This window comes from Vombatus ursinus, unplaced genomic scaffold (genome assembly GCF_900497805.2).
Source record: "Vombatus ursinus unplaced genomic scaffold, bare-nosed wombat genome assembly UNPS02014863.1, whole genome shotgun sequence".
Lineage (NCBI taxonomy): Eukaryota > Metazoa > Chordata > Mammalia > Diprotodontia > Vombatidae > Vombatus > Vombatus ursinus.
In genome coordinates this window covers 11,779,418-11,792,316 of record NW_020954641.1, presented here as the reverse complement: position 1 = coordinate 11,792,316, position 12,899 = coordinate 11,779,418, and the positions used below count along the sequence as shown (strand labels likewise).

The window sequence follows — 12,899 nt, the reverse complement described above, 5'->3', positions numbered from 1 at the left end:
GAGAGAGAGAGAGAGAGAGAGAGAGAGAGAGAGAGAGAGAGAGAGAGAGAGATACCCTTGTGTGTACAGTTCTAGAGCCTTTTGCTGAAGCCACACACCATGACCCTGCTGAGAGCCCTGCCTCCTCCTGTCAACCAAGCCAGGCTGGCAGATGGGCTAGGGATGTACCTGAGCCTTGGCAAGTGGCCCTGCCTGCTGCCTGGCTTCTCTGTCAAGCAGCCTGGCATCATTATCTTGGGAAGTTACCTCCCAGCGGGCTGGGAGGGGTGGCATCCAGGGTGGAGGAGGGGGTGGGAAGCTCCTGCTGCTTTTGTTTCAGAGCCACATGCTCTGTGGCCTGGCCACTTTGCCAGCCATGGGCACTAATGGGAGGCCACCCACTGCCATGCCACCTGTTCCCCATCTGGCTGGGAAAATCCTTTCTCCCTCTCCTGCTCTGTTGCTGCCTACAACAGGATGTGATCTAGAATGAGGCCAAGTTATTCTTTAGTGGCATTACCAACAGTCTGAACTGTGAGGCTGGGGATTCTGGTATCCCTTGCTGGGGGCAAGTTCTCATCCAAGGATGTCAACCTTCCTTTTCAGTTGCCTTGGATAGGATCGTAATACAGGATCATCAATTGAAAGTCAGAAAGAACTAAAGAGCTCATCTAATCAATCCCCTCTTTTTATAGAAAAGGAAAATGAGGCCCAAAGAGGTCAAAGGACTTGGGCAAAGTTTTAGGGATAGTAAGTGGCAGAGCTGAGATTCAAACTAAGGTGCTCCAACTCCAAATCCAGTCCTTTGTCCACTGTACCCTGATGTCTTGTGAACTCTGCCTCATCCAAACCACATACCTCACTGTTCCTTCATAACTGAGTGACACTGTATCCATTCTGGGTTATGCATGTCCTCTGCTTGTACATCCAGACTTTCTGTCCCTTTCTGTCCAAGACTCTGGGCTACCCGAGGTCAGAGCCCCAGCCTGTTCAGACCTCTTGGTATAGCACCATAAACAATGAATGGCTAAAGAAAAGCAGTGTGCTTATGATGAGAATGATAAGCAACATGAGACAAAGGATTTCAGACCTTCAGATGGACCTGGTTTGTAGATGAAATCGATTTCTGCTTCCTTACGTGATCTTCAGGCTGCAGATGACACCCTTCTGTGCCCCCAAATCTTTTGCTCTCCTTTATGGAAGACGCCTAAAATCTTTTTTATTCAGTAGTGAGGCATTAGGATTTTTAAATACAAATATCTCTAGGTGGTAAAGCCCAATGAGAAATTCAAATGATGGTACAAATGAAAGATACCAGATCTTTTCCTGAGAGCACGATCTTGATGAGGATGGGAGTTGGGGATGAGGGGATGGGGGAAGGGTTTTGGGTACCTGAGGGTTGCAGAATGGAAGTTAGGATTGACACTTTGCCTGTGTGACAGTTCTGCCCAGGGCGAGGACCGGATAGAAAGTCCCTCAAAATACCTGATACTCTATTTAATGATCAGTGCCCATGATATGTTTCCACATTGGAAAGCAAGTTTCTTAAAGGCAGGGACTGGTTGTGTTCATTGCATTTCCATCCCCAACACCCAGCATAATGCTTCACACACAGTAAGCATTCAGTAAATGCTGAATTAAATTGACCGAAGAAAGAGTGTGAGCATTGGGTCTTCTTGACTCTAATGCCATTGCTCTCTACCATGTCACTTGGTTGCCTAAAGCAGCTCTAAGGCAATATATAAGTGGAGACACATCATGGGTAGAGTACTGGACTTGAAATTGGGAAGATCTGGGTTCAAATCTCACCTTAGACACTTAGTAGTTGTATGACCCTGGGCAAACCACAACTTCTCTTAACCACAATTTCCTCATCTATAAAATGAGGGGGGTGGGATTTGATGATATTTAAATTGACTACCAGCTCTACATCTATGATCCTATGATCTCCATACCCAGCTGACAGGGTCTGCCACATGCCAGATCTTTCCTTATCTTTCCCACTCTTGCCCAACATGCACCCACCACTGCAGTCATGTAAACCCATGCTGACCTCTCCACTTAGTGTAGTGCCTGGCACACAGTAGGTACTTAATGAATGCTTTGACTGACACTTATAAATTGCTTTATATTTTAACTTAATACATGAATGAGTGAGTGGATGAACAGCATTTATTAAAATTGATTCTAAATTCATCCCAAGTCAGATTGTTTCTCCTAAGAGGAGTCTGAAAGAAAGGGATGTTAAAAAATAGGGAATTAGTTGAAAATTGCTGACCTAAAAAGGAATATGGGGCAGTTAAGTGGTAAAGTGGATAAAGTGTCAGGGCCTAGATTCAGGAAGACTCATCTGTGTGAGTTCAAGTCAGGCCTCAGACACTATCTGTGTGACCCTGGACAAGTCACTTTTTTTTTTTTTGGCCTTAGTTTCTTCATCTGTAAAATGAGCTAGAGAAGGAAATAACAAACCATTCTAGTATCTTTGCAAAGAAAACTCCAAGTGGAGTCATGAAGAATGGAGCATAACTGAAATGAGTGAACAACAACAACAACAAAAAGGAATCTCAGTGAGAAATGTCAGGATGGAAGCCTGAAGGACAAGGGAAGGAGAAAAGCTTTGGGGAGGAAGATGCTACCATACGTGGGGCATTAATGCTGATTTAGCTGCTTCAATATATTCTTCAAGAATTAGCCACTCGGTGTCAAACCCTGATTGGAGAATGTGCTTTGCATCTTTCTTGAATGTAATTAAGATCCAGGCAGCAGTGCTTGGCACTTGATGACACTGTAATTGGGCATGACGGTGGCACTTTTCAGTGACTTCCTTGTCCTCGTTAATAAATCACTATTGTCAATTTTTAGAAAATTAGGTCAACTCCATTCTTTTCAGCCTCATTTTTATTTAAATCCACAAGATTTATGATGCTCCCTGGCCACATTCCCCTTTCTATTAACATTGAGACTCAACTCTTTGAATGTGAATATGGGGCAGGGCTAGGGGGGACGGGTCTGGTTAGTATTTGAGCAGGCTGGGCTTCAGTGACCACTGAAAGTAGCAACACTTTCAGACCCAGTCTGGAGGATGGGGCCATGGTGTGTCTGCATGAAACTGAACTTTTGAAAAAAAAAATCAGCCAAATACTGGACATTTGATTCACACAGCACCAAAATACAGATATTTGGAAATGTTCAGATAATTACTGCAATTTTGCAATTTTTCATCAGTTTGGTTGGTGGCATAGTTTCCTCAGCTATTCATTCCAAACATGAGACCTTTTTCTCCATATTTAGCTTGGGTCTTCCCCATCAAGGGATGGCAGAAAATCATTACAAACTGTTGATTGGTTTCAGGGATGAGACAGGAGCAGCGGGGATGAAGACAATGCACAAATATCCAAAATCTCTATTTAAGTCATGATTTTCTAGTGGGACACTTTTTTCCACTCTCCACCCAAACTTTTAAGGACCTATACTAGAATAATTTAATATCACAGCTAAAAGGGACTTTAAAGATCATCATGTCCAACTCTCCTACCAGTTTTATAGATGAGGAAACCGAGGCCCAGGCAAGAGAAGTTACCTTTACAAAGTCACCCAGGGAATCAGTGGCAAAGACAGAGCAATAACTTGGGTCTCCTAAGATTCTCAGCGTACTCTTCTTTCCACTAGAACACATACCAATTGCCTTTTCACCTCCATTTGGGGATGCTGACAAGTATATAAGAGCCAAAAAACCTTTCTGATCACTGCGTTTGTAACTGAGCATGCATGCATGCCCAGCCCTGTCAACGAATCCAAGCCTGGGCATCAACAGCTTTATCAAAAGCCAAGGCCTCCCTTTGCATCCCTCTAAAGTCTTTGCAGACATTCACATGTCTACAAACAAGCTATAAATAAATGCCTTCCTCCCTCTAGTGCCCTTGAAGATCACTGTCTGTTCTCATATTGGGTTTTATAGAAATCACACATTATAGCCAGTTGTATGAGGGCAGCAGCTGACATCCAGTCGTCCCTGCCAATTCACAATGTTATAGTCAGTAACCCCTGGCATGTCACATTTGGCATGAACACCCTGGGACTGATGGGCAACTCCAGCCTGGGCTCTGACTCTGGAGAATAGCTTACACAGGCTGGTGATTGAGAGTAGTCCTAGGAGTCAGGCAACCAGTCTGGCCCAGTCACTAACTAGCTGTGTGGCTTTAGACAAGTCATTTGCCATTTCTGGGCCTGTTCCTTCATCTGCAAAATAAAGGGGTTGGAACTAGGTGAGTTGTCAAGTCATGGGATCAGAACTATGTTTAAATTCTCACTCAGATACCAACTGTATGGTCATGGACAAGGCATTTTAATTTCAGGGGGACTCAGTTTCTCCTTCTGTAAAATTCATATAGTGATACTTGTCCTATCTACCTCTCTGGGATGTGAGGAAAATACTTTGTAAGTCTCAGTGATGATATTAATAATAGTGAAAACAACAACTGCATTAATGTAGCTCTTCAACCTCACCTTTGTAAGCTTTAAATACTTTCATTTTTGCATCTCTGCCTATAGAATCCATAGCTTCTTTTGAGACTTTGCTCACTTTTTATAGCAGGTCTATCCTAGTTCCCTCCAATTGTTACTTCCCATCCTGCCCCAGAAATTACTTAATATTTACTTGGTATGCAGTTTGTATTTATTTATTTATTTATCACGTTATTTTTCCTCAATAGAGAGGGCAGAAACTGTTTTGTGTTTGTCCTTTGTGTCCTTAGCACTTAGCTCAGAACCTGGTCCATAGTAGGCACTTAATAAATGCTTGCTGAATCAACACATAATTTCATTAGAGCCTCATGTGAGGCAGGTAATATAGTTGTTATTATCCATATTTTACAGATCAGAAAACTGGGGATCAGAGAGGTCAAATTACCTGGCCATGGTCATATACATTGTGAATATCAGACTTAGGATTTGAATATAGGTTTTGCTGAATTCTATCAACTATTTCAAGTCTCAAAAGACTCTGTAATATAAGTTATTCTTCTTTGTCTTGGGCTATCTGAAGCCCTCTCCTCCCTATATCCCTGAGCCCTTCTCTGGTTTTGTTTCACTTCAGCTGTCACCTATAGTCTGCTTTTCTCCATCCTCCCAACCTCTGAACTGTAAGAATTCAGGAGGAGAAGAATCTTTTCATCAGGAGTTGGCATCAAGTGCACATGGAACCAAATTCACTGGCACAGCAACCATCTACAGGATGATTCCTGGGCTAGGAAGCTTTTTGCATCTCAGCCTTGCTCCCCATCTTTCTTCATTGCTCATAGGAGGATACAAGCCAGACCTGTGAAGTATCCAAGCTGAGTAAGATCGACCAGGTTAGAGGGTTAACGCTCCTTCTCAGTTTATTAAATGAATAACAGGGGATCTGAGCATTAGCATCCTTTTAAACCCCAAGTGAGTTATAGTTTACCCCTAAAACAAAGGAGAAGAGCTAGGGATATGTCTTGGAGCTGCCTGTGCTGATCACAGGCACACAACTGTGGAAGGGCCTGGCTAAGGTTAGCACCTCAGATCTCCAGCTTTCTGTTATGGTCCAGCTTCATCCTGCCCTCCACCAGCAAGAAAGATGCCTTGACTACACCAGCTGTCACTGTGTTTCCTTTCTTGATTCCTTCTTTCCTCCTTCCACCCTCTCTCTCTCCCTCCCTCTCTCTTTCTGTCATCCACCCTCCATCCTTCTCCCCATCCCCCTCCTTCTCCCTCTTCCTTTCCCTTTTCCTCCCTTCCTTGCTCCCTCCCTCCCTCCCCATCCCCCTCTCTCTCACCATTTTATGGTATCTTTTATATTGTTAGTTACCTGTTCATGCTTGGGTCTTATGTTCCTAAATAGAATACAAATTTCTCAAGGTCAGAGTATATGTCTCACCTTTTTTTTGTAGGCCTCAATACTAAACACAACCACTCAGTAGATACTTGTGAATGAATTTCTTTTCATTCCCTAGACTTTCTACTATTACAGGCTGCTGAAAGTCCTTTCAGCCTCTATTTCTCCTCAGCAGCTTTATAATCACAGCCTCAGAGTTGAAGCGTCCCTTGCGGCTTACGTAGTCCAACCCCTACCTGAACAAGAATTTCCCTTACCACAAAATGGCCAAGGGGCCATCTGGTAATTGGAGCCTGAACAGCTCCGATGAGGGCAAACCTATTCCCTCCCAAGGCAGTCCATTCCACTCTTTGAAGGTTCTAATTTTTAGGAAGTTTTTCTAGAAGTCAAGCCTAAATCTGCCTCTTTGTAGTTTCCACCTATTGCCTCTGGTTTTGCTCTCTTGGTCAAAACAGAGCAAGCCTTCTCCTATGCACTGGCCTTTCTGTCCTCCTAACCCTTCTCTCCTCTAGGCTAAACAACCTCACTTCCTTCAACTCATCCTCATAAGACATAAACTTGGGACCCTTCACCTTCCTGGTCGCCCACTTGTAGATATTCTCCAGCTATTCTAAAATGTGGCACAAAAGAACTCAACACAATATTGCACATGGAGGCTGATCAGGGACTATCACCTCCATTGTTTTGGATACTATGCCTTGCTTAATGCAGAATGATATCACATTAGTTTCACGGGACTCAGAGCTAGTCATAGACTTTTGGATGAAATGATGTATTTAAGGAGTTTTGCAAACGATAAAACTCTATACAAATCTAAGTTATTATAAGGGATTTTATTACTCCTCTCTCCTCGGAAGGTAGTGTGGTGGGACAGAAAGTATGCTAGATTTTGAGTCAGAAGAGGATGCTACTTGTTACCTGCTTGACTTTGGGCAGGTAACCTCCCCTCTCTGAATCTCAGTTTCTTTACCTGCCCAAGGAGGGGATAGTACTGGGTGACCTCTACTGGTGCTTCTAGTTCTAAATCCTAGGAGCTGTGAGCTTCTTTACTTTCCAGGGTGGTCAGGTTTGGGAGTGGGAAGAGCCATATGACAAGACAATCCCCACACTCTAGAACCCCAATTCTATTACTTTCTAGAGAGGGGCTTTGTAGTGCAGCTCCTGAACATTCTGACCCAGTCTCCAACTCTTCCCTCATTATCCCATCAATAGCCAAGTATGCAAAGGAACATGGGTCAGGACACTGCTGTGTTCAAGAACCCTGTGGGGAGCTTACTGGTGCAATGATAGCAATGATGGTAATTCCTGTCCAGCTCAAAGGATATCAAATGGCCTACATTTTGACCCAAACTAGACCTCCAGCCAAGGCCTATAGGTGGCACTCTGATTCCATCAGCTAGGCACTGCTGGTGTAACTGCCTTATGAGTCCTGTCCTAGGACTGCAGTGGGTTCCAAGTCATTAAGACTGCAGTGGGTCCTAAGCTCATAGATAAGAAACACATCCACTACATTTGGGAAATTGGCATAGTAGGGTCCCCCCCAGCCTATGTTCCCAGTTCATCCTAGCTTCATTTGTAGCTAGGGCATCTCTTTGGTGCCCAGTGCTTCCACACTGGGGTCCAGTTTTGGAGGGACTGAGGTTGAGGATGAAGTGGAGAGGCCTGGGGCTCAGGATGAAGGCCACTGGGAGAAGCACCAGGCCAAGTGGGCAGTTCTGGGCAGCTGGGGTTTATTGACAGCCATGAAATAGATGAGGTATGTGTTTCTATTGTATAGGAGTGCCCAGAACCACAGCCAAACTGTTGGTCAGAATTTCATAGAACTGTAAAGTGTTAGAGCTGAGAGGGGCCTTAATGATCACCTAATTCATCTTCCTTGTGCTAAAGTAGAAGTTCTCAAACTTTTTGGTCTCAAGGTCCCCTTTACATTCTTCGAAAGTCATTAAGAACTCCAAAGAGCTTTTTTATGTGGGTCATCTCTATTCATATTTATGATATCAGAAATTAGTATTATGGTAAAAGTAGTTTTCACTTTGTGGATCTCATGAAAGGGCCTCAGTGATCCCCAGGGGTTATCAGGTCACACTTTTAGAAACATTACAGGCAGCTAAGTAGTGTAGTGAATAAATGAGCACTGGATCTGAAATCAGGAAGACTTAAGTTCAAATGGGGCCTTAGACGCTTATTAGCTGTGTGACCCTGGGCAAGTCACTTAACCTCTGTCTGCCTCAGTTTCCTCAACTGTAAAATAGGGATAATAATAGCACCTGCTTCCCAGGATTGTCCTGAGGAGCAAAGGAAGTATTTGTAAAGTGCCTGACACATAGTAGGTGCTTAAAAATTCATGTTTCCTCCCTTCCTTCCACTGTGCTAAAGCCTTCCCACTTCTGCAGCTAGACATTGCTCTTCTAAGGATATTCCCTCCATAGTTGTACTCACATGAGGAATACAAATTCTGAGAGTACAGAGAGTGGTTAATTGATAATGGGAGTGGGGTATTTTTCTAGATTTAGTCTGGATCGTTGGCAGAAACAGTGTGGGAGAAAGCATGGCGACATAGGGGTTAGAGCACTGGAACTGGAGTCAAGAAGGGTTCAAATCGCACCTCAAACACTTGCTACCTGAGTGACCTTGGGCCAGTCACTTAAAATTTTTGTGCCTCTTTTTTTATAACAGGTAAAAGTAGGAGGTTGGATTTGATAGCTCTTTAGGTCTGTTCCTGCTCTAAATCTTGTGACCTTCAGGGTATGGACCAGTGTTGCTCCCCTTTATTCCACCTTGTGTCTTGCCTTTAGGCTTTTGAAATGACATAAGGGTTCTCACCTATTCAATTTGGCCTCTTCTTTCTTCCAAAGAGGTAGTCCTTGGGCGAGAGTATTTTGAAGCTAATTATCTGGGGAGGCAACGTGATGCAACGGGAAAGGCACTGGAACAGGAGACCTGATTTCTAAAATCCTCCCTGCCAATGACTTGTGTGACTTGTGTGGGGAAGTCACTTAACCTCTTTATGTTCTATTTTCCTCAATTTCTTTTAAAAGTATATTTTATTGAAGCCTTTTGTTTTAACATTAGTTATTTCTAGATATATGTTCCCTCCCATAATCAATCAAGTATTGATGAAGCTCCTACTATGTACCAGGCACTGTGCTAGGTACTGGGGGATACAAATACAATGAATAAAGCAATCTCTACTTGAAAACCACTTGCCTTCCCTCCTAAAAAGGAAAGTAATATTCTATACCTATAATCTCTACATCATACTTTCATAAATTTCAAAACAGTCTTAATATTATCATTGGAATTACAGAAGAAACTAGATGATGCACTGGATAGAATGCTGGGCTTGGAGTCAGGGAGACTTGAGTTCAAATCTTGCCACAGATGCTTACTACCTGGGCAAGTCACATAATCTCTGTCTGCTTCAGTTTCCTCATCTGTAAAATGGGGATGATAATGGCACCTACCTTTGTAAAGTGCTTTGCAAAGCTTAAAGTGCTATATAAATGCTAGCTATGTCATCATCACACTTTTCTTTCTCATAGAGTTTGTTATGAAGATCAAGTCATCATCAACACTGATGTGTAGCTATGTGAAAGATATTGTGCGCTAGGAGCTGGGGAGGTATAAAGAGTTGCATAAAATTATTAACAATACCACTGATAACTACCATTTTTACAGCTCACACCTCTAGAAGAATGCTCTCCACAGCATCCATGATGAATGGTCATACAGTCTGTGCTGGAAGACCTGTGGTGACCTGCCACCCTCTGATGTCCTCATCAATCTCACTAGCTACTAGGGCATCTTCCTTACATCAAGCCTCAGTTTGCCTCTTTGCAATTTCTACCCATTGATCCTACAGTAGTTCTTTCCCCTCAGGCCAAGCAGAACACGTCAAATCCCACTTCCACATGGCGGCCCTTCTCCTTTCTCCTTTTTGGAAGGACATGTGGTACAGGGGATAGAATAGTGGACTCGGAATCAGGAAGACCTAGGGTTCAGTTCTTGATTCTGACTCTTACTATGAGACCTTGGACAAGTCATCTAACCTCTTCAAACCTTAGCTTCCTCATCAGTAAATTGCAATATGTACCTCAATTAGTCAATAATCAATCAATAAACATGTGAAGCTCAGATGAGAAAAAGCACTTTGCAAACCTTAAAGTACTTTATGAATGTCGGTTATCATTACTGTTTCTTTTTTTTAGTGACTATGTCTAGATTCTTCCTCACTGTATTGTGTATTTAGAGGGTGGAGAATGGGTAAAGGCAAGGACATGAAATGCAAATGCCTCTATTTTGTGTATTCTCAGTATTCCTGGTTAAAGATTAGGTGGGTGAGCCTGGGCTGAGTGAAGGTGAAACCACTGTTTTGAGATTATCTGTGGATTTGGATTATCCAGATTTATCATGGAAACTTGAGGGTTGGATGAAAGTGTACTCCATTGGATTAAGACAGTAAGGAGAATATGATGGGGGAGTGAGAAGTATGTTCTTGGGTAGGGAAGAGGAAGACAATGGGAAGAGTCACGCCTGGTGGTACCTTGTAGCCATAAGGGCAGGAACAGCGATACAGCTCCATTGGATCCGGGCTACATGTCCCATTGTTCTTGCACGGACCAGAGAGGCAGGGGTTACACTTGGCTGCAATGCTGATGTCCACTGGGTCTGGGAAGCCAAAGTCACAAAATATTTAGAGTCTCCAAAGGATTTCACACAAGTATCTCTGCCTATCTTATTGCCCCACTGCCAACCTCTGCCCTGTCTTGCTGCAACCCCACTACCCCTTTCAGTCAACTTCTAGCCCCACTTTTAGTCTGGTTTTATTCAGGAAGAATAGTCCTCCCCAGGAAAGTTTCCATTAATTCAGCTGCTGCTTGACGATGAAACAATCACAGTGGGAAATCATTCAAAACACTTCTTCAGTCAAATCAATTACTGTAATTAGTCTGATCTGATTTCAGCGCTAATCTGCAAACAATACACTGTAATTAGAAACACTCTGTGCATCTTTTCATAATGCAGGAAGTTCTGTGCCTGGACTCCATCTACTCCCCCCCAGGCTGGCTCCTGATTTACCCCACCTTGGACCTCCCAGGATCCTGCTACTGGAGCTTCCCCACCCTCATGCCATTAGCCTTGGCCAGACTGTGGTAGGCAAAGTTAATTGATGGCAGAAGGCAGTCAGAGGGAGGGACCATAGGTGTGTACTCCACAAGAACAGTGTTCACTGCCTTGACATACTCTCAGGATCTGTGATAGCTCTGGTGGACTTTACAATTGGAGGCCATCTTGTCCAATCCCTTCACTTTACAGATGACCGAACCCAGGCTGAGATAAGTAACTTGTCCAAGGGCAGCTAGGTGGTGCCATAGAGCACAGAGTGCAAAGTCTGGAATCAAGAAGACTAGTCTGAGTTCCAATCTGACCTCAGACACTAGCTGTGTGACCCTGGGCAAGTCACTTAATCCTATTTGCCTCAGTTTCCTCATTTGTAAAATGAGCTGTAGAAGGAAATGGCAAACCACTCCAGCATCTTTGCCAAGAAAACCCCAAATGGAGTAGTGAAGAGTCGGACAAAACTGAAATGACTGAACAACAAAAACTTGTCCAGGGTCACATAACTAGCAAGTGTTGGTGGGATTTAAACTTCTTCCTGATTCCAAGTCTCTATCCCAGTACAGCAGGGGTGGCAAACTATGCCTTGAAGGCCAAATCTGACCTACCATTTATTTTTGTATGTCCAGGGAGCTAAGAATGATTTTTACATTCTTAAATAAAGATATATTATATTTAAGAATGTAAAAATCATTGAGCTCAAGCACTATACAAAAACAGGTAGAGGTTAGTCCTCGGGCCCCTCATTTACCTACCTCCTGCACTGCACAATGATACCTCTTAATAAAGGAGGTAACGTTATCAAAGAAGGCAATTATGATGATGATCTGTTGAAAAGAGGTATCATTTAGTGTAAGAAAACTTTTAACCATTCTAGAGTTAAATGAATTATCTTAATTCATTTCTTATTTCAGTTCCTTGGCAGCTAGGTGGTATAGTGTATGGAGTACTAGACTTAAGTTAAAATGACCTAAGTTTGAATCCTGATTTAAATATTTATTTAGCTATGTGACCCTGGGCAAATCACTTAATCGCTCTGTGCCTCAGTTTCCTTACCTGTAAAATGAGGATGATCATAATAGCACCCACCTCACATGTTTGTTGTGAGGACCAAATGAGATGACACATGTAACCCACTTAGCAAACCTTAAAATGCCATATAAATGTTAGTTCTTTTTATTATGATTAATTGGGAGCAAGGCAGAAGAAGAGGTTACCAAGAAGGGCATAGCCCCTGGGCTGGGATCAGGTCTAATGCTTGTCTGACATTCTCAAGTGAAGACATGACTGGCACACCTGATTCCAAGCTTGGGATCAATGGCTCTTCTCTGTCTCTCTATGACTCCTTAATTCCAGCAAGTCTCTGTGGCTCTGGGCCTTGGAGGCTCCAGGTACAGACAGAGGAATGAAAAATGAGCTTTTTACAAAATAAAAATCAATGCAACTTTTCCAAACTTCAGCAGGGGTCAGGGCCACTGGTAAATCTCCTCCTCGCGTGGTCTGAATGGAGGCCTCCTGAATCCCAATGCACTGTATTGACGACAAAGTGTCTTCCCCTCTATTTCAGTTAAAACAAATTATATGGAAAAGGGCAATGTAAAATTCTCCTTGAAAAAGATGAATAGAGAGTCTGGCTGTCATCTTAGCCACATTTGGGACACTGGGGACAGGCATGCAAGGACATAGACAGATTGGGAGATTTCTTCCATTTGGAGGTGAAAAAAAAACTATCATCAATTTTTTTTGGGAGGAAAAAACCCAACTCTGACATGTATTTATCTGTGTGCCTGCTATTCTTTCCCCACCTCACTTTCTCCCTCCTTCCTTTTCTTTGTTTCTCTCCTCTCTAATTCATAAAGATTGGTTGGTCAGGAGAGATACTGAGCGGTTTGTAAAAATCTGAGGGGAGAAGAGTGTTAAGAAATATATTTGAATTCCTCAA

At 43.0% G+C, this 12,899-nt stretch overlaps 1 protein-coding gene across 1 annotated transcript in view; it reads right to left on the bottom strand.

Moving 5' to 3' along the window:
• Positions 1–12,899, bottom strand: part of SLIT3 (slit guidance ligand 3) — a 722,516-nt gene that overhangs the window by 43,190 nt on the left and 666,427 nt on the right. Inside the window, exon 23 of the mRNA XM_027841688.1 lies at positions 10,383–10,507. Within this exon, the coding sequence (XP_027697489.1) occupies positions 10,383–10,507 (125 nt within the window). The remainder of the gene's footprint in view (positions 1–10,382; positions 10,508–12,899) is intronic.